General features: G+C 42.9%; 1 protein-coding gene across 2 annotated transcripts in view; it reads right to left on the minus strand.

Annotated features, from left to right (window-relative positions):
• Positions 1–617: 617 nt before the first annotated feature.
• tle2b (TLE family member 2, transcriptional corepressor b) overlaps positions 618–21,817 on the minus strand; it is a 68,268-nt gene continuing 47,068 nt past the window's right edge. Inside the window, exons 7-20 of one of the 2 annotated variants that reach the window (XM_026345087.1) lie at positions 20,223–20,400; positions 18,887–18,903; positions 16,059–16,199; positions 14,864–14,917; positions 11,206–11,373; positions 10,905–11,055; positions 10,142–10,311; positions 9,472–9,548; positions 8,382–8,631; positions 7,901–8,148; positions 7,394–7,541; positions 6,412–6,562; positions 6,189–6,265; positions 618–3,865 (exon numbers count right to left, since the gene is read on the minus strand). In XM_026345087.1, the coding sequence (XP_026200872.1) occupies positions 3,758–3,865; positions 6,189–6,265; positions 6,412–6,562; positions 7,394–7,541; positions 7,901–8,148; positions 8,382–8,631; positions 9,472–9,548; positions 10,142–10,311; positions 10,905–11,055; positions 11,206–11,373; positions 14,864–14,917; positions 16,059–16,199; positions 18,887–18,903; positions 20,223–20,400 (1,938 nt within the window). In that variant the 3' untranslated portion in view covers positions 618–3,757. Of the gene's footprint in view, positions 3,866–6,188; positions 6,266–6,411; positions 6,563–7,393; positions 7,542–7,900; positions 8,149–8,381; positions 8,632–9,471; positions 9,549–10,141; positions 10,312–10,904; positions 11,056–11,205; positions 11,374–14,863; positions 14,918–16,058; positions 16,200–18,886; positions 18,904–20,222; positions 20,404–21,817 lie in introns of both variants that reach the window. The other variant, XM_026345085.1, reaches the window with a different exon arrangement.

Genomic DNA, 21,817 nt, shown 5'->3' on the forward strand with positions numbered 1-21,817 from the left:
TCCCATGTTTGCCATGTCCTAATCAAGCCTGAGGCTCGCGGACATCACCTAATTGTTGGTTTCTTCTTGTCATGCTTTTTCTAGACTTTCAGTGCAGCGTCCCTCAGTTGTTTGCTTTGGGGGGTTTCTCCCTTCGGTCTCTGCGTCAGGTGCCTTCAGGCCATATCCTGTGCAGGTCCTTCTACTTTTTCCCTGCGACAAAGTGAATTGTTGACTCATTGTCCGTGATGAAGCTTCTCTCGATTCGTTTTGATGCTTTTCTCTGTAAATGTACTGACACAGTATTTCTGTTTTTCTGCTCGTGAAGTTCAATAGATGGACTTTGACACCTTCACCTTTGCTCTGTCGAGGTTGTTGCTGATGTCATTTGCTGGTGGTTGTGGGATTTTCTTTACAGCTTGTTTTACAGCTGTTGTTTTTTTTCCCCCATCAGCTGTTGTTTGCTTGACTGACCTGTTGATGTGTGTTGCCCGGTACACTAGTGGTTTCTTTCTTTCAGAAAATGACACATTGCTGTCTGTGCCCTATGTTTCTACACTGCCCGATGGTCTCCCCAGTTTTCTCAGATTCAAGCTATGCTAAAAAAAAAAAAACAATACTGACACATGAGACACCAGAAGGGATGAACACAAGTTTGGTTTATTTTTCACACATAGTATTTCTTGTACATCACATGAGAAACGCATCAGGAGGGAAGACACAGTGCATTACAAAAAAAAACAAAAACAACAAAAAAAAAAACAGGACAAATAAAAGTTCCTTGGCTTTTTAAAAGAGAAACTAAACAAAAGTTTGTAAAACGCAAAGAAAAAGAGAGAGAGAGAAAGAGAGAGAGAGAGAGAGAGAGAGAGAGAGAGGTTTATACTTCTGGAACAGAGAAAGCACAGGCAGGGGAGACATTACTGACAGTTAAAGAAGAGTATCAAATACAATGTCCCAAATATTCACGCTATACCATCAAATGCATAGCCATTATACAGCATCATTCTGAGTAGTATACAAGCTTGTGTATGAGAATAACATTTAGATTTAGGTCTGCCTGTGGCTGACGGGTAGGGCGGGAAAGAGGCAGGCAAAGGCATTAAACTGTACAGATGATCTCTGACTCCTCGCTGGTACAGTAGCCATTGTAGAAGTTCCTAATCATTTTTCTATCCTGCATTAGCTCTGCTGTGTGAAACATGGACACATCTCGCTAAAATATTATACAGCCGAACTAAATTGCATACGGTAATGTAAGATTCATTCCTCTGTGGCTGGGATACCTACTTAATGAAATCAGGTGGATCTCGTTCTTTCAGCAGAAGTGCAGCTTTAGTGCAACGTGCATGCAGTAAAAAGTGGGACCTCTTTGATCTGTCTGGTTATGTTGCAGCTGACGTCGGCCGTACACTGACCACAGATTCAACAGAGACGGTATAATTACACAAGAAGGACTGAAAACGGACTAAAGTACGTTTACTACCACGTTCGAAAAAGAGGGGAACAAAAACAACCAACAGTAGACGGAGGAACTTTTCTACCAAACCTTTTTTTTTTTTTTCTTTTTACATGGTTTGCTGATGTCGTGTGCCCTCTGCCCGTCACCATCACCAAGGATAAAAATGCACAGATTGAAAAATAACAATAATAGAAAAACGTAAATATTTTTCCCGCCTGTGTTTCATTTGAATTTGTATGTTTCTATGTGTGATCACATCCCGGTCTGCTTCCCCAAAGCTCAGTCAATAAGTAACTCACTGTTCGTTAAAAAAAAACAAAAAAACAATAGAGTAAATGACTAATGAAAGAAAAGCTTGAAATGTGCCTTTTAATCTACATGTTGGTGACGCATGTCCTACAGTAGCAGAGAGCTCTGATATACATTTGATTTGCCTGCCAGTTTGGATTATGATACAAGGACAACTGGAAAATATAGAACTGGGTTCAGAGAACACGTCTGACATGTTGGGAACTATTCTCATTCACTTTAGAGTTGGGTGGACGAGGACTGATGCTAATCTTGTGTCTGTGTGCTAAGTATGAAGCGAGCCAGCGACTGGGTAACTTAGCAGAGCACACAGACACGGGTGCTATTGGCTGCTGGGGCTCTGCCTTAAAGTTACAATTAATCCTCCCATAGCACGTCAAAAGCTCACCAATGCATAACAACTCATTTATTTAATCTGAATGCAGTTTAATGGGGGGGGGGGGGGTTATGTGCTGGGCTATTTCTTGGCCAGCATCAGTAACTTTCTGTAGTCTCACTGCTGGAAAACGGGTCCTGACCAAGAAAAAGCCAAACTGCAACAGTGAAATGTCCTCAAGGACTTCAAACAAGTCAGCTGCCGCTAAATAACGCGTACATATCATGTCCCAGATGACCGTTTTATAAAAAACAATATACAATATGTGCTAATTTAGTTGGGTTGGAAGTGCTGAAAAGGTGGACTGCTCTTTTAGAACTAGCCACGTCCCCATTTCCAGGCTGCGTGCATTAGCGCTTCACTTAGAGAAATGAGTGGTATCGCTCTTGGCTCACATGTTGGCAAGAAAGGGAAGAAGCAGTGGTGGGCAGGCAGAGATGGAGATGGTGACTAAGATAAACATGTAATCTCATCTGGTTTGCAAATGAAAACTGCAACTAGTCGCATAAAATGTGAAAGTCGCTGCTTAGTTGGCTGCTGATGACGGCGTAATCGGGTGGCGTTGATTTGCCCTCTTGTCTGCCTTACAGTGAAGGTGGCATGCTGCTACTTCATCTAGCTGACAGTGCCTTTAATGAGAGTGAGTGCAGTGCCCGGTGTCAGGAGAACAATCCAGAGGAATTAGGGGGAACAGCTCGGCTGATGTTCTCTGTTTGTGTCTCTGGGCCCTGGGAGAATCACATTGACTCCACTGCTCATTAGACGCTGCCTTTGTCAGACCAAAATAAAATAGATATTAAGCAGTGAGACGGGGAGCGCTGCGATGAATGTTTAATTGGGTGCTCTGTGTGCTGTGTGTGTGTGTGTGTGTGTGTGTTTCTCTCTTCCTACGATTACCTTAAGGGGGTGTATCTGCGTGTGTTTGTGTGTGTTTTTGCCTGGTGTGTGAGTGTGAGAAGGTCTGTGTTTCATGTCAGTGTATGTGGATATCTGAAGCGTCATCGTTCCCCAGCTCCTGACACCTCTCAGTGGGGAGAGCGAGCTGCGGCGTCAGCCTCATTAAGGCTTCCACTGTCTGGCTAATGAATCGATTGTGTGGTATCAGTGCTCCTGGCTGGTGCTCCCACAGTGCTGCTCCGCGCCTCCTCTGGGGGCCTCCCTTCCACTGAGCTCTTAATCAGGAAACAGCCCTAATTACCCTGCCTCCCCCTCCTTCTCCTCTTCGTCCTCCTCTTCCTCCCTTTCATTCCTCTTCCTTCCGCACTCTCGCCTCCTTGCCTTTCCGTCTTTATCCTCCCAACTTTATCTTTATGCTCCACCGCCCTTTTCCTTTGTCCTTCTTATCTTGCTGCTTCCCTTTCTGCCCCTCTCTCTCTCTACTATCATGGCTCATTCTTGGATGAAAAGTGGAAGAGGAAGGAGGGGAAGGGGTATTTGGGAGCTTCCACAGTAGCGTATATCACAGCAAAGAGGGGGAGACGGGTGATGTATTAGGGGTGAAGGTCAGGAGGACATCAGGGTGCTGCTGTCGCTGATGTAACAAGGATTTGGAGCAGCTAGCAGGGCAACTGGGCGAGCCTCCTTTCCACCCCAAAGTCCTGTCCTTGTCCCTTCCCATCTCATCCCAGCCCTCAGTACACCACCTCATACACCGTGGCCTTCTTGTCCCCAGAGCCCGTGACTATGTACTTGTCGTCTGGTGAGACGTCACAGCTCAGCACAGATGAGGACTCCTTGGACTGGGAGTGGGCAAGAGACACCGGCACAAACCCAGGAGAAGGAGAGAGATGTGTGAGATGATGGATGGATGGAGACAGATGGAGAGAAACAAACACAAAGAGAGAGATGTTAGGAAAGATATGACTCATCACTTAATGCTCAATCATACAAGACATATTTGCATTTCAAAACAGTCGGCAATTATTTCCAAACAGACAACTCCGCAGCTCCAGGATGCTGACTCATTCGTCTGCCTCAGTGTGAGACACACTGCTCTTGTTCTTGTTCTCTTTTATCCTCTCTCTGTCTCTCTCTCTCTCTCTCTCTCTCACTCTGGAGAAATGCAGCCTCATTAGCTGCAGGTTTAAGCATCACTAGCAGCACACGTCTTATGGTCTGCATGAACTAGCTAAATGCACAATCCTTCCTTTTTTCCCCTTCCCCTCTGTGTCTGAGAATCAGACCTGGACACCTGGCTTTAAAAGAATCCCCCCACTCATCTGCTCTCCCTCCTACTGCTCCGTTATTATCTTCCTTCCATTCTTCCCAGACTCTCCTCCTCCTCCTCCTCCTCTTTTTCTTAGGCTCCCCTTTCACTTAGCCCCCCCTTTTCTCACGTCTACTCCTCTTCTCTAAACTCATCTCCTCTCCCACCCTCTGTCCTTTCTTTCCTCTGTCCTACAGGCACAGCAGGGCTGTCAATCATCAAGCCACTGGTGAGAGGCCATTTCACACAGGATCCCTCATGCTGTACCGGCACTCAGGAGGGAGGCATGCGATGACAAGCCAAAAGAAGAGTTTGGAAGAGAGGAAAGTAAAGCTTTAGGGACAGAGATGGAGTGGGACAGAGATAAAAGACAGAAATGGTGCAGAAACAGAGAAACTTAACACCTCTACTATTTCTGTTATGATTCAATTTCTTTTTTTTTTCTTTTACATTGTTTGCTTTCTGAAAACAAATAGTTAATCTGAATGATTTTTTGTTTTCTTATTTTCCAGCATATGTTAGTAACACTGAATATCTCTTCCTGTGTTAGTGGACCGTACAAAACATCAGGGAACTAAATTATTGACAACAAAAACAGATGTACCGGAGGTATTGGGAAGAAATTGTTTACTTATGCAACAATACCCCGTCTTACCACTTTAATCAACAAAAATGAGAAAACCTTGACAAGGTACAGATGTAGTAAACACAGCCTGGCTGAGGAAACACGTAGACAGAGCCAAAACTTGTCTACCAAGAGAAAACGAGACTGTGAGGGTCCTCAACGGTGTACTGCAGTACTTAAACATTATACCTTGTTCTTTATATGTGAAACCCATAACACTCCTCCTCTATTGCGCTTGGTGAAGTGGCACTTTGTTGTACATTTTTTGTTAATGGGCATACAGTAGCTCTACAAAACTGTACTATTTACAGTTCTGTCAATTTTTGCGGGGTCGGGTGGGATAGGTAGGACAAACGGGGAAAAGCGAGAGGGAGAGAGAGAGAAAGAAATAATAAAAATTATGGAACAGAGGAGTGAGGTAAACTGAAAGACAAGGACATAGAAAAACATCCAGATTAGTGGCAAATAGAGAGGGAGTAAGGAGAGCAATAAACAGAGAGAGGTTAAAGAAAAGCAATGGAACAGAAACCGGAAAGGACAGTGATAGAAGAGGAGAGAGAGCAGCTCTGTATAACACAGTGACAGGAGGGAGCTGTTTGGCAGGAGAAATGTTTGGCATTTGGATAACAAAGCAGATAGCAGCATTCTCTTTTCAGTCCGTGGGGAGAGACAGGAGCCGCCAACCCTGCTGCCCACTGTAGCTTACAGAAATATGACAGCCACGCTGCCTCACGCACACACATACACAGAAGCACTCAGCTTAAATATACCTTCATCTCCCGTTGCTAGTTTCATTCACACCCAGATGAACTGGATCAGCTAAAAATACTGTCCCTGCATATTCATGTTTCAGCATTTCCCCAAACTGAGCGAGTGAACATGATGGAATTATTACATTTGTTCTGTGCAGCGTGTGGGTGTCTATGTAACAGCCTGCAATCTGTGATAAACGTCAAGTTACCTAAGATCAACAAATCTGAAGTTTGAAAAAATGTTTATCAGTCGCTGTCTCCCTCTGAACCCCTTCATCTTTTTCTCTCTTTTACCTCGGGGGCTCTTTCTGTGTGTGTGTACAGGGAGACATGAAGCAAAGATAGCTTCAACAGCACTATCCGTACTGACAAACAGATGACTCTGCAGTCCAAATACACACACGCATATATATTTATATTTACGAATATTTATATGTACAAAGCATAAACATCCTCAGAGGACTGCACTTGTCTCTCACCTGGAAAATGCTAGCTCCATACGGTGTCCTCCATGCATTCAACAGATTGTCTTTTCCTGTGCTCACAAACCACTTCCCTGAAATAACACAGACAGAACTAGAGGTTAAACAAAGGAAAAGTGTGAATGTAGCAAAATCTAAAATACAATAGTTTGGATAATTAGTGTTGTAAAGGCTAAAAGTATAGGGGATAGTTCAGAAGTCAGTGTACATGTGTGCATACCACAGTAGGCAAACTTCAGTGAGAGAACGCAGCTCTCATGCAGGTGCAGCTGGTACTTGTCTGGTTTGGAGACGTGCAGGACTTCCACGTTACTGCTCTCCATTCCCACAGCCAGCCACTCGCCTGTGGGACAGTAGCCCAGAGAGAAGATCTGGAGACAGAGACGGAGGAAATGAATCAAAGTGAAGTTACAGGAAGCAGGGTTAGAAAGTGAAATGGAGAGAGAAATATATGGAGGCACAGGAGGAGTGGAAAGATAAAGGGGTTGACAGCAAGGCATGAAAATAAAGGGGGAATGAAAGATTTGTGGGACAAAAAAAATACAGTTGATGAAAGAAGTGGAACAATGGAAGGACGTAGGGAGGACAGATTAGTAAATGAAGTAGGAATTAGGGAATACATGATATCAAGGAAAAGAAACAGGGATGATGAATAAGAAAAGAGCACACATGGAGAAAAGTTGGAAAAAAGTAAAATGATTTTATAGAAATAAAGACGGTGAATTAATAAAGAGACACTGGAAAAAAAAAGGAAATGGCAAGACTGAGAGGAAAAGAGTTAGATGGAGAGAGAAAGTCATTACACGGTGGATCGAAACTCATCTGACAAAAGTGGTCAAGTCTATAGCTCTGTAGTGACAGTGGAGAGTGAAGGAGAGACAGAGTGTGTATGTGTGTAAACCTGCAATGTGAAATCATGCTTATGTTTCCGTATGCGCCTCTCCTGGCGTGTGTTTGTTTCAACACCTGCAAGGTGAGGTCATGGACCATATGCTGCGAGATGAATTCATGCTGCTGTGTGTACGTTTACTGTGTGCGTGTGTCCTTGCGAGTTTAACTTCTGACTACATGTGTTTATGTGACCTGTATGTGTGATGAATGCACGTGTGTGCATACGGCACCTGTTAAAAGATGTGCTGCTGTGCACGAGCGTATAGCTGTGTATTGCAGAGAGTGTTGTGCTGCTGTGTGTGTGTGTGTACCTGCGAGGTGAAGTCGTGCTGCTGGAGCTGACGTCCCTCTCGGAGGTCCCAGCAGCGGACTGTGTTGTCCAGCCCTCCTGTCCACAGTTTGGTGCCGTCGTTGGAGATGTCGATGCAGCTCGCTCCGTCTGTGTGGCCCTGGAACTGCCTGCAGGGAGGAGACACAGGAGATTCGAACACGTGCACCTGCATACACACACTCTACAGACTTTGCTTACGGTGTGTTCTTTGCCTTTTTTCTTTTTTGCACGTGTCAGACTAAGTATGTTATAATTCTTCCCTCTTCGTGGCCCTACTGCCCTTATCCCACACCACACCTGTCTCTATCTCACACCCTTTGAGTTAGCACAATCTTCCCTCCCTATCTCCATCAGTTTCCTTTTAGTTCATCCACCTCTTCTTATCCGGTCATCTGACGGAGCCACAGACTGCACCTCCCCCTCTCCCTCTCCTCCTTTCTCCATAAATGCTCTGCTTTTTTTTTTTTTTTGTTCTTTCCACTCTTACCTGACCAGTGTCTGGTTGTGAAGATCCCAGACAACTATGTTGCCGTCGCTGCAGCAGGAGAAGCAGACCTTGTTGTCAGGGGAGATGGCCAGGGCATAGCAGGCGGGAGCAGATGATGTCAGCTCAGCCTTGATGCGAGGAGTGGGCGTGGCCAAATCCCAGATTGACAGCGTGCTGGCCTCCCCACCGACGATCAAGGTTCGCCCGTCGGGGAGAATTTTACAGGAGCGGATGTAGTTATCCCTGTTCTGATTAAACAAGATAAGAAAACAACTAATATAACTGGGGACATTCAGGAAATTAATGTGGACATTTTGATGATGTAATTTATCAGAAATTTAAGAGGAATGACGCCACAGTAACTAAATTCAAACTAGTTTTATGAATATACTGAACAAACTCATGTTTGGTGACCAGACCCAAGTCTGCTCTTAACACTTTTTGTTTTTATGTGTGTGCATGTTTTCTTTCTTCATCTCACCAGACAGTCCAGCTGTGCCATGGGGCTCTTGCTGCCCGGCTGGCTGATGTCCCACACTTTGACGCAGCCCTTTCCTCCGGTGTATACGTGACGCGTCGAGGTGCTGATGGTGACGGCGCACACCACCTCTCCATGGTTCAGGGTGTGGATCTGACGAGCGTGGCGAGGGATTCCCGGGCCCAGCAGGGCGTCAGGAGGAAAGGGCACTGGCTGCATCTGGCCGTCTGCACTCACGTGGAATGAGTAGGCTCTGGAGGAGGCAGAGAGAAGAAAGGGAACAAAAATAAATCAATACTTGAGAACTAAAGAGCTAAGGCTAAAAATAAACTGAGCTTGGATTAGTATGGTGTAGAAGATTGAAGGACAAGAGAAACTGGCTAAAGACAGGACAGCAGTACGGCAGAATAAATCAATCAAAAAATAAATGTGAGTGCAAGTAGAAGACTTAAAAGTAAATACATATAAAGCACCAACAACCACGTCAGTCGACACTATAACAGCCTTGAAAGTACAGCAATATCTGCCTGAATTCTGGCAATTACCTGGCCCCACTGTAGCTGTGGGCGGGAATGCATAATGGCAGATTGTATTACAGAGCAGAGTCAGTGTGGCATTGCTAATGGCTGATCAATACTGTAGCGGTTGGAAGCCAAAGCTGTTTCATGATTTCAAATTAGCACCACAAGAATGACTGAGAATTGCTACTACAAATGACAAAAACAACACTATTCTTCAGTCACATGTGAACTGAAATTCCACAGTAACTTTCAAGTGTTAGTCAGTTAATGCCATGTGTAACTGGGGAATGCACATTTTGAACAAATTAGCAAAAAGATAAAAAGAACTGAGTGAGAATATTTTTCACTTTGTCATTATGGATGTGTAATATAAATAAAATGTGCTTCACAAAATGTGAAGGGGTATGAATATAAAACAACATGCAAACGACAGATACAGTTGTATCAGCACCTCTCCAAAACAGTTTATCAGACACTAAACATTAGCACTTTCATGTGGACAGTAGCTTTAGTTTAGCCAAGTTAATAAGCTGCTAACTCAGTGTATGTACACTTTAGGAGTATTAACTTACGGCTTGCCACCAGAGGAGCCAGGCAGAGAGGAGGACAAGCCTGAGGCCCTCAGGTGAGACCGAGAGTCATACGCCACCTGGTGGAAAGAGGGGAGCGGACAAAGAATTACCAGCTTGACCAGCTTAACTACAAATAATTATCCTTCAACTTTATTCTACGAGAATCTGAAAACTAAGCAGCGACATTATGCAGACATTAATACTGAATGTGAGGTTGTGAGACAGATCATACAGTTCATTCAACAGGATGCTGAACAGAGCACTACTGTATACACCCTGGCCTTAAGTCTCACATGGATACTGCATATACATTCACTGTCCAACCAAAGTGTGCGGGAAAACAGAAGCGCTGATTGGACTGCTTGGAGTGTTTTGTATTTAGGTAGATGTTTCTAATGCTGGATGTGCGTCCTGTTACTGAAGACGATGGATCACTTTGAAGAAAGGCCGAACCTTTTCAGCGAAACCATTTAAAGTGCAAACTCTATCAAAGTGAATCAGACTATGTTAACAATGTAATTTTGAGTTAATAACGAATGCACAACACTATGTGATGACACAGAACACATTCATCTAGTTTGAGGCCATGCTACGACAGTCAGAGTGTTAGACCTCATACTGAACTATAAATCAAACCTTGACAGAGAAGAATAATTTGGCCTTTACTCACCATGGGGCTTCGGGAGTAGGCGCTGGCTGCTGCGCTGATTTGTGGAGAAAGAGTCAGAGCCCCACCGAAACCTCCTGGGCTGGCCAGTTCCCCATTCAGTCCTGCGTGGGACACCACGCCAAAATGAGCCGGGTATGAACCAGGGGGCACAGACATGGGACTGCGGAGAGCTGGGCAGGGAGGGAAAGAGGAAGGAGGAATTGAAGGATGGAAAGAAAGAGCAGGAACAATCCACAGTGTGCGAGCACAAACACAGTCACAGAGGGGCTGTGAAGAATGGATAACTTCTTAACTTGACTTAAACTTTGTTTATACACCAAAAAAACATCAGCTTTGAGAGCAACAACGGCCTTTACTTCAGGTCACAGAGGAACAGATTCAAAGCCTTGCTCATTTTTGTGTAACTTTGCTCTGATAAAATCAACAGATTGGAGATGGCACAAAACATATAACTGCATAACTAGGCTATTGTAATGTAATGTAATGTAATGAGGAAATGGAAAACAAGGGTCAAGAAGATAAATGGCACGAAGAGTGGAGATTGATTGGGTGCAAATCCCACCAACATCACAAGTATTGAGTGAGTAGTTTGTAATGGACTTCTTTAAGCAAGGGTCTTTCTGAGTAACTGTCTACAAATGCAGAAAAATGGAAATCTATGTACTACATTCATGTAAAGACGCTCAGTTATTAGGAAGCTCTGTGGCAACAGATACAACTTACAAAGCATTTTTTGTTTCACAATATCATCTAACTGTCTCACCAAGGGGGTCTGCACCAGTTGCTGCTTTGCTGACCAGACGAAGGCAGGAGGTGCTGGGACCGGGAGCTCCTGGGGCTCCTGGAGTAAGGGCGTCACGGTGGGATGGTGATGGGGTGCCAGATTTGGACAATGGAGACTGGGACTTATCCATCTGCAGAGAATCGAATCAGGAAATGTAACAAAAACAACAAGGGTGATCAGTAAAGACGCTCAACGTCTTACGATCTTTTCAGCACCCAGATGTTCCCAGCTGTTTTCTTTCCCAGCTACTGTACTTTAATGCAGAATCTATCGATCTTACCTGTGCAGGGTCCTTGGCCTTCCCTGGGGTGGGGCTGCGGGGGTTCGGGGTGGAGGGGGCCTCTCCTGTGTTTGACGAGCCCGGGAGCTCTTTCCTTAGAGTTGGAGCTCGGTCCAAACCGTTCCCGTGGGGGGAGTGAGGAGGGCTGCCCACTGGAGAGTTAGGCTCCTGAATGATGAGTTAAAAAGTAAAGGGTCACACGGTGCCTCAGCTGTTTTGTTGGTCTATATGAGTCTTGGTCCTGAAGATGCCAAATTCAGTTTTAGTATAGTGGTTTTGCACTGTGCTACACACTGCTGTCTGTAGTGAGGTACACCAGTATGTAGAGCCTTGGGCTGAATTTGACTGATATTGTTCCTGTTGAAAGTTGCCAAAAACAACACAGGAAGGGACTGTGCTGATCAATCAAATATAGATTGCTTTGTAATGCAAAATCCATTTAACTACTGTTTACACAGTAATCATTACAAAGAAATATGAAATGGTTGTCACCATACAAACGTCATGGTGTTTCTTCCTGAAAATATTACAACATGCAGTGTTGTAAGACTGATGAGCCTTCACAGTCACTGCTCTATTACTCCAACTGCACTTGTATTAAATAGTCTCACCCTCAATTACAACACAACATAAACGAAGATAACTGCATGTTTTAAACACAGATTTTTGGTCACAGGGCTGTTTTGTGCATTTTTTGTTGTATTTTCAATCACAGTACATTTCTGCTCATAAAAGCTGGTGGGTTCTTTATTTTGTCTTTCATCTTCTACTTCAGCTACAAGAACTACTGTTGCTCCTGTGACAAAAACACACAGACGTCTCTTCCTGTGTACCAGCATGAGTAAAAGCTTTTATGAACAACTTGGAGTTCATGTTACTGCAGTTGGGTATTGGGATTTAAAAATTTCTCTTCTTCTTTTTTCTTTATAGGAATATGCTACAGATTCCTCCTTCTGGGATTCATAATAACCTTTAGTATTACAGTCAAATTGTGATTTGTAACTCAGAGATTCGAGATCAGGGAACATTACACATCGTCACTGTCGCTGGAACAGAAGTGTGTGGAGCTGGGGATAACGTTGCTGTTACTGCTGCTTTCATCACTGGAGCTAAAGCCTTCACCATTGAGCTAATGCTGCCTCCCCCAGAACAGAGTGCTGGAGTAAGCACTTCTCACTAGGTCACAGTATACAGTATATATGCACACACACACACACACACAGCATGTGAGACCATTTCCACCTTCTTCTGCCATTACCCACATTAGTCACATTTCCCCCCCCTTTCTGCTTTTGTACTAGTTTCCAAATCACACATGAGACCGGTTCCGCTTTTGTGTGCAATATCAAAATACAGAGGGCTTAGATAAAACATATTTTGGTACACTGCGTGAAGCATTTAAAGAACTAAAATATTCCAGGAGCATAAACGGCTTTGCATATATTAAACGAAGCAGACAGCAGTTATCTAATGAGAGAACAGAGGAGAAAAGGAGGAGGTGGAGCGGAGTGAGAGGAGTGTGGGGGGGGGGGAGGAGTGAGGGGCAAAGAATCAGTGGAGAAAAAAAAAAAAAAAAACAGACACAGAAGAGAAGATGAGACGAGATAGGTTGAGACCAAGTGTGTGTGCTTGGACAGACACGGTTCACAAGAAGAGAACACAAACAGTGGCAGCTGATAATGAGCTTACATAGGAGCTCTTCCTATTTACAAGGAAACTGCAGCAGAAAGCTGAGCTAGCTACATACCTGCTGATTCGTTTCACATTTCACACTGATCCACACACACACACACAGAAACAAGGGTTACTTTAGAAAAATTACAGCAAAATGAGCAAGCTAAACAAAAACTAAAAGACAGTTCATAGTGTGAGCCAAACTGATTATTTAATTACTTAATTTGTTGATTATCAGAAAATCAGCCTAAGCCAATATTTAGTTCAACAACTCATTTGAGTCATTTTCCACCTTCTAAAATGTGACACTTTGCTGATTTTCTTTGTGTTACATGATATAAAAATAAACTACGACTGTTCTCTAATATTTCGTTGACGGTTCAATCTATTAATTGAATAAAATAAATAGTTGGCAGATTAGTAATGGAAATAATTGTTCACTTCAGCCATATTAGAGTGTATCATTTAAAATATGTGAACTAAATTAATAACATCTGCCTGCAAACTAAATCATGATAAGTGTTTAAGGACACTGAGACCATGGTTATTCATTGTATTCTGTGTTTAGGATACATTTTAGCTTTAAACAAAATGAAACTGACCCTCTACTGAAAATAACCACACACATTTCAAGTTATATGGCATAAATATTCACACACAGGGTTGCACATATGCTAAAGTATACGCACACACACATTTTCCTTATCCAATAGACTAATCCAACCTTACCCCAAAACCTTACAATCATTTTGTCTCCATGAGGAAGATGTGAGCAATACACAGTGCACACACACACACACACACACACACATATATTTTTTTCTTCACTTTTGTACCGAATCCCACAGGAGAGTGGTTCTGCTTTTATGTTAAACATCAAAATACAGATACAAAAAAAGAGCAAATGTCTTACAAAAAATATCAAGGACACAGAATGAAACTAAATAATAAAATCTAAATAAATTAAATTAAAAAGGCAACTGTTTTGCATGCGCTTGCACACGCAATAGTTGTGTAAATTTGAACCATCGACAGCCAAACTGGCAGAGTTATGCAGAGGATGGAGGGTGGTTCTGAGCTCTGCCAAGTACATCTATAGTTATTCCTGCGAGCAGCAGCAGTCCTCCCAACGTTGGATTCATGCTTTATTCATATGAGGGCTGCAGCACTGTGTCAGAGAGCTTCTGTTGGATAAAAGCTGCTTGTAACTTGTGGCTTCATAAGGAAATCATAGATAATTTTTGTAACAAGATGTTCAGCTCTTGCACAAGGACACAGCTATGAGGAGATGTGGGGGGAGAGAGTTCTGTGAATGACTTAGATATTTTGCAGAGCGGAGATAAAAAAAAAGTTGAGTAAACACTGTTAGTGAAGAGGGAATTTTTTTTGAAGAAAATCCGAATACAACAACAATGAGAAATTCCTCCTGGCGAGATTTAGGACTTTTGTGAGCGTGGTTACCAGTGTGTGAGGTTTCTCATACGTCTAACCAATATATCAACTTTGCTATTAAAGCAGTGATTAGAGAGAAGAATTAGAGACGGAAGAGAAGGAGCTGTGTTAGTGTTGGCATACACAGAACAATGAGAGCATCACTTATGGTCAGTAAAAACTGTAATAAACTGTAATTAATGTTTAGCCTCTTGATCGTTTTAGAAATTCTCTATCATTTAAGTTGACATTGTGTACTTATTAGCAAACAGCCACTTATCTACACGTCCAGCACATTGAGAGAAAACACAACATTCACCTGATGTATTTACACTTTTAATACTGATTTTGGTCTCTACCAACTACCAAGGGGAATATGGGCCCGTTTAGCTGCTGTATGATGGACTGCGTTCACCATCTAGTCACTAACTTTGTCTGTGGGCGAGTAGCGAACAGGTGGTTTATTAGAAGTGTTTCACCGGAATCAGCAGCCCGCTGATGAAAGAGGTGATGCAGAACCAAAACAATGAAGAGAAAGAAAAAAAGAACTTGCCTCATTGGAGACATCCACTACAAGATTGTCTTCACTCTTGTCTCCATCACTGTCCTGAGGAGCAAAGAAAACCATAAAATGGGTACAAAGGTAAAATATATATAACATCCATTAAAGATAAGATGTTTTTCTCTCTCGTTCATGCTCAGACACAGTGTTAAGCTTATGTACTGTAGAGAACCTTAATAACAATGATGCAAACATGCACATCTGCACACCCAGATCAATATATCAATATCTCTGGCTGCTCTTTGCTTCCTTCCAGTGTCTGCCCATGCAACATTTAACACAGAGATACTGTATATCATACATTCTCCACAAATATCTCCCTCATACTACACTATTTCAATTTCTCTCTCACTCACTCACAAACACATACACACACATGCTCTTCGTCTAGCCATTTCTCACTCTCTTTCTCTCTCTCTCTCCTTTTTTTCTGGGGTGAGAACGATGGCACTTAGTCACTATGGCAACAGCGCTTTGATGTGATCATGGCCTGATATTCCTATTGACATCAGTGTGGAGTGACATCAGTAGCTAATTATACAGAGCCAAAACAGGCCTATATCTGCAGCCTATTCCTAGAACAAAAATACAAAAACAGACAGCGAAGGAGCCAGAGATGTGAAGGGAAAGGGGGACAGAAAGGGGAAAAGAATACAAATAAAAAAAAAGAAAAATGGAGACGACAGAGAGTGAGAAATTGAGAGATGGTGATAAAGAGACAGAGAGAGATAGGGCACGAACAGCAAAAGGCAAACAGAGAGAAACGAGAGCTGTAATGTGGCTCGATGGAAAGAAGGACAGGAAAAACATTCAGAAAGTGGAAACTATCTGTGCTTGTTCTCGTCCTAAACTAATGGGAAGATTTGGACTGTTGTTGATGCCAAACTGATTTAGCTGGAGGCCGTCTTGCACAGACAGACTCCCAGCGTCAATCAATCCTCCAGACTGCAAACACACAGCCATCTAATTCATTACAGCTATCTGCCTTGGCCATCTCTCTTCTGGCATTACATCGCCTCTGGCTCCCTGCTCTTCCCCAGTGGGCTCATCCAAACCAAACACTACTCTAATTGGCTGTGGGGCCCTGACCCTGTGTGGCCTATAATGTCATAGGCGATAACACACAGACACACATGCAACATGTTATTTCTTATGCATTTATATGTGATTTTATAAGGACGCGTACGTAGGAGTGTGGTGGGAGAGGCTCCTTGTCGTCACAGCGTCTCCTCTTGGCCTCTGCTCCTCCCTGTGAGGAGGAATAACCACCTGATGGGCCCTGGCGCTCCTCGGTGGGCTGACTGTCTGTTGATGACACTGACTTACTCTGGAGTAAGACAGGGACACAGGAAAAAGTACGTCACGACAAATAAAAGTAAAACTTTAGAATATGTGAACCCTTTGGAATTTTCTGCATTAATTTGTCATAACATGTGATCCGATCTTCATCTGAGTCAAGAGTATTAACAAATATATTGAGCTTAAAATAATAACACTAAAGATTCTGATATTTCATGTCTTTATTGCAAACAACCATCAAAACATCATAGTGTCATAGTGTCTAATTGGAGTCAGGTGTTAGCATACCTGGAAGAAAAATATTTTGCTCGATCAAAAATAGTTGATTTACAAAAAGCTGGAAAGGTTTCAAAGTGATGAGACACTTTTGAAATGTGACTACTAAGAAGGAAGCGGTCAGTCAAAATGACCTCAAGAGCATAACAAACACAAAAAAAACATGAAAAATCCAAAAGGTTCACATACTTTTTCTTGCCACTGAACAGATCAGGATGAAACACACACACACACACACACACAATCACTGTGCGGACATACGCTCAGGTAAACACAAAGAAAACCACACTGTACAGAACAACATATATTAACAGAAAGCCCCACAAAAAAACACACAATGACACACACACACACACATCAGCACATGGCAAGAATAGCAGGCGTAAGCACAGGGCAACCCCTAAAGCTACTGTAGTTAGTGCTCCTCCCTTGACACTTCAGTCCTCAAGTAAAATATGTCTCTCATTATTAGGCAGTATAGCTGTGCAGGCATATTTAAAACACAGCCTGACCCGGTGCTTGTACTCAGAAAAGCCGATCAAAGCATTGTGTTGTTTTTGTGTTGGGTCAGAGGGCCAGAGGTTTGCTGAGGGCCACTTGTCACTCTTTGTCCCCCAGTGGGGATGACAAGAACAGTGAGGCTTTAACACAGCAATGAGTCACACAGGAAGGAGCCCACGGGACGACAGGAAGGAGTGCTGAACAGAGGAGGGGAGAAACCACACAATGGACCTCAGTGCAGCTCAACAAACTTCCCTGTCTTCTTTCTTCTCCTCCTCCGCTTTCTTCTCGCTGCTCCTGACTTCCTCTCGCTGTCCCTTCTTTCCCCTCCGTTTAAAATTCCAACATGTTTTACTGGTGCAGGGCTCTCTCACCGATGCCAATTGATATCCATCTCTCCCCTCCTTTCCCAAACGCTGTAATGCTTGGCTAAGTTCAGCACAAACCTCAACTCATGAGAGAAATATTTTCCTGGTGCTTAACATTCAGCATTGTGTTTAGCAATTAAATTATGCTAAGGGCTTCATTGCGGATGGAGAGAGAGGGAGGGAAATAAAGTTAGTAGCACTCTTAAATCATTTTCATTCTGCAATAAAAGCCAGAACAAAGACTTGCTGCTCTTTTAACAACCTTTGCCTCCCTATTTTCTTGCTTTCTTCTACCTCTTTAGTCTCTCTTTCTCCTTTTCCAATTTCACTCTCCACCTCCCTCTAACCCTCCTCCCCTCCCTCTCTTTTTGTTATCAAAAGTTACACTGATGAAGGCTAGCTGTCTGTGGCAGGCAGTACAGTAGGAAAGTGTTCACGCAGCCACCATAAAGCAGAGCAATCTGCAGCCAGGGAGAGAACAGAACAAGCCACAGACGTCCTCCGCTGAATTTCAATCATCCCATTTGTAGTGTGTTAATTCTCTAGGCGATTAACAGCAACTTTAAACTACAGTGACGTAAAATATGTGTAAAACCCGTGAGGAACGACTGCTGTATGCATTTCATGTCTCTCTGCATGTTACATTTACGCAGTTTGTGTGAGGATGGATTTGTTTTCTTTTAATCCCTTAAATTAAGTAACCTCAGATACCATCCTCTCACATGTTGTCTTCACATTTAATTAAACGACTGTTGAACAAACAGCTTGGTCAGCATTAGCGGACACTGACTTAAGTCAACCTCTTCAGCAAAAAACAAATAAACAAAAGCATAACACAAGAGTGTTGAGGCCTCTAATGTGAAAGTGTACATGGAGCAGTAAGAAACATTTACAAAATGAAGCTGAACATACATTTATCAACAGGTTAGAGAGACGGTTATGGACTGTTCATCCATGGAGCATGGCTGCCGTTTAGGTTTTCCTTGTACAGTGGTTACAGTGGTGCACTGTTTATCTAATACCACCTAAGGATGCTGCTAAATCAGGTTCTGTTGGGAAACGCCTCATTGGATTTCACTTCAACCTCTAGTTTTTATTTTATTTGAACTATTTGCTCTTTACAGTTTCTACAGACAGGCTCATTTGTACAGGCTCAAGTCGTCTGTGCAGAATTTGCCATTAACTGGGTTTTAATCCTTTCTCTTGTTCTGTAAGTCTGGTAGATTACGAGAACATTTGTGGTGCTGATAAACAAACACTTGCTTGTTCACCAATTCTCTCAATTTGTACTTTCTTCCCGATAACAGCGAAATGCTGTGAGCTCAGATGTTAGTGTGATGTAGAAATCCTTGAGAAGCTCAAGGTTGATAGTGCTGAGCAGCTATTGTGATGGTGCTGAGCTGTGCTGCTCCTGGCTGAGCTCCAGCAATACACAGCCCTTTTTTAGGGGCCACTTTACAGTGTGTCTCCATTTCCCTCCGTTTATCACTGTCACACACACACACACACACTGAAACGTAGGCGTACACAACACTTATATCAATGTACACACACACGCACAACTACTCACCCTGCTGGGTGCTCCCTCTGGGATGGGGCAGGGTAGAGAGAAAAGGGAACAGAGCCGAGAAAGAGAGAGAGAGAGAAGAAAGGGGAAAAGAGAGAGTTTGACGTCAGTAGTGATAATAACAACAGTCCCCAGTCAGCTAAGGTTAGGCTGAACTACGACTGCTCCTCTCTAATAAAGATACAAACCCACTATTGTGCCTGATTCCAGTCTCCGATCCCCCTCTCTATCGTTCCCCTCTCTCTGTTCTCCATCCAGACAAAGCTTGCTGTCTTCCTTTGCTGCCTCTTTCAACATTCACTATCTTTTCACTCATTCTTCCTCTCATATGTAAGAACAGAAACACACACAGCTGCAGACATGCGTAAGCTCTCACAGATATGTTTAACATGCCAATATGAACACAGCGATCTCTCTATCTCCCTCCCTTTCTACTTTCACTCGTTCTTCTGTCTTTTTTTTTTTTTTTTTCCTTTCTAGCTCTCGGTTTATTCATGAGAAAGCCTCTCTTGGCTCGGTGCCTGAAACAGAGCACAAAGATAAGATATTCTATCGGGGTGAATGAAAGTTCATTGGGAGAAAGCGTTTCTTCTGCATTTGCACAAGCACATGAATACGTCTGTCCGCATTATGACAGCGATCTAAACAAGGAAGTTCAGATTCAGTGGAAAAGGTGACTTGCTGAACAAAAGAGACACCTGTCAGAAATGATGTATAGTGTTGCTTTGCATTTTATCTCGTCTAAAATGACAAAAATGATCTATTTTTTATTCTGCAGCTGTTGTCGGAGTTTTTCTCACTGCTTCTCTGTACAAAATAAACTAAACTAAATAGACTTGCAGAAATGTTGTCAAGAAAAAGACACGACTTGTGTTGGTTTCACTCTGGATGTCTTCCCAGTCTCTGTTAGCCTATCGCACTTGTATTGAACTTGTTAAACATCTTCTATAAACTATTCAATAGTCTAATTGATTTTTAATAATGAAACATTTGTGTACATTGACATTAACACTTATTTTCATTATAAAGAGGTTATGATATACTGTAGACCGGTAGAATCCAGCTGTAGGTGGCGTACTTTTCATCCAATAACAATCAGAATTATCTTCCTATAAATTTGGGGTGGGTTGTGTCTATTGTCTTTTAGTGAGTGACAGGTTTGCACTGCGGCTTGTTTAAGTTCATGTATTGTTGTCATTAATTTGATTTCATTAGTAGGCTTGATTGATTTGTTGAAGAAGATTTGCTGTCTCTGGCTCATGATGATCATCAATTTGCTAAAACATTTCAACCTGCTTTTAGGGATAAAATTATGGATTAAAAATCCACAGCTCTTTACCTCTGAGATGTTCAGGATCAAGGTGGTTGCGCTCGTCTTTTGAAGCAAGGTGGGCCGAGACTCCGAGTGCCCCAGTCAGCGCTAGAAGCCCTGAACCCCCTGCACCCAATGATAGGCCTGATGGGTGAGGCGTCAAAGGGATGCCAGGGGCGTGGTGAGACAGGTGTTGGAGCTGCTGCTGCTGTGGCCACAGGGAAACACAGGAGTGGGGAGGGAAGGGTTGGGAAGGGATGGTGTCATAAAAGTGGGGTGGGTGGTTAGAATGGACAGGGTTAATAGGAAATAAATTAAAAATAAGCAAGAGAAAGTGACAAAGGACAAATGAAAAGACAGGGGAAGTGGGGATTGTGCTTGGAAAAGTAGAGTCAAGACGGACAGGAGGGAGAGAGAAGGTGAGTGAAATGAAATCCACATTGAGAGTTCAGCAGTGTGAGAGAAAAATAAGGTGAGGGAAGATAGGATGTTAAAGAGATTAGTGGATTAAGAGGTGAGAGAGGTGGACACCAAGCATCAGAAAGAGGAAAAGGAAATTGAACAATGGCAATACAAAAGGAAAGTAAAGCATGTGATGATGGAAACCAAGAAATTAATAAAAAACCAAAGACAGTGACAAGAGAGAAGGGATGAATAGGATTGATTTTAAAGGAAAGGCAAGAAGAGTCAGAGAGGTGAAGATGGCCGAATTGCAGAAAGGGTAAAACAGAGGGAAGAAAATGTTTGAGTTAGAGAGTAAATGATTAGGAAGAACAGAAGGAAATCATGGTGGAAGCAGTGAAAAGTGAAGGAGACTTAGACCAACATGAAAAAGAAGATAGAGAGAGATGGTAAATGAGTGTTGGAAGAGAAGAGGAGAGTGTGTGGCGAGAGAGAGAGAGAGATAAAGATTAGACATAGCAAAAACAATGAGAGAGAAGAAGTGGGGACAGGGCCAAAGCCAGAGGAAGAGAATGATAAAACATTACAAAAGGAGAGATGACAAAAGCCAGAGAGAAAATGAACACAGAGGGATAGAGACAGAAGAAAAAGAGAGAGATAAGAATATAGAGAGTAGAGAGCAAGGGAGCAGCTATAGATAAAGAAAGGCTATTATCCTGACGGGAGCATTATGATGCGTTTCTGAGTGTTGTTTTGTCAAGTTGGTGTGTTAGACACACACGTGCACACCTTAGAGACGGCAGTGTTTGTAGTGTTGGGAGGAACAAAGGGCTTTAAGTAGACAATAATGTGATCAGTGCTCTGACAAGCTCAGGAAAGCCCCGTCTACTCTACTACTCAGGAGCCTCACCGTGTCTGTGTTTGTGCACATGTAAGAGACAAATACACTATGTGTGCGACAAATGTATGATATGTTGTTGTTGGTCAGGTGATCATGCACCACCACATTTAAGTAAAGGTGCATTTTAGGTGTAACTATAATACTGTTAGATCATGGTGTGTGTCAGTGTGAGTGTTAGGTTCAGTTTAATTCAGTTTAAAGCTCAAGTCTAGTTTAATTAAAGAGGAGTCGTCTGTTGTTCAGAGGGAGCTGAAGGAACTAACGTGTAAAAAAGAAACCCTGAAACTGAGCTGTTATTAATGTAGAGTACACATTATAC

The sequence above is a fragment of the Anabas testudineus genome, chromosome 4 (assembly GCF_900324465.2).
Source record: "Anabas testudineus chromosome 4, fAnaTes1.2, whole genome shotgun sequence".
Classification (NCBI taxonomy): Eukaryota; Metazoa; Chordata; class Actinopteri; order Anabantiformes; family Anabantidae; genus Anabas; species Anabas testudineus.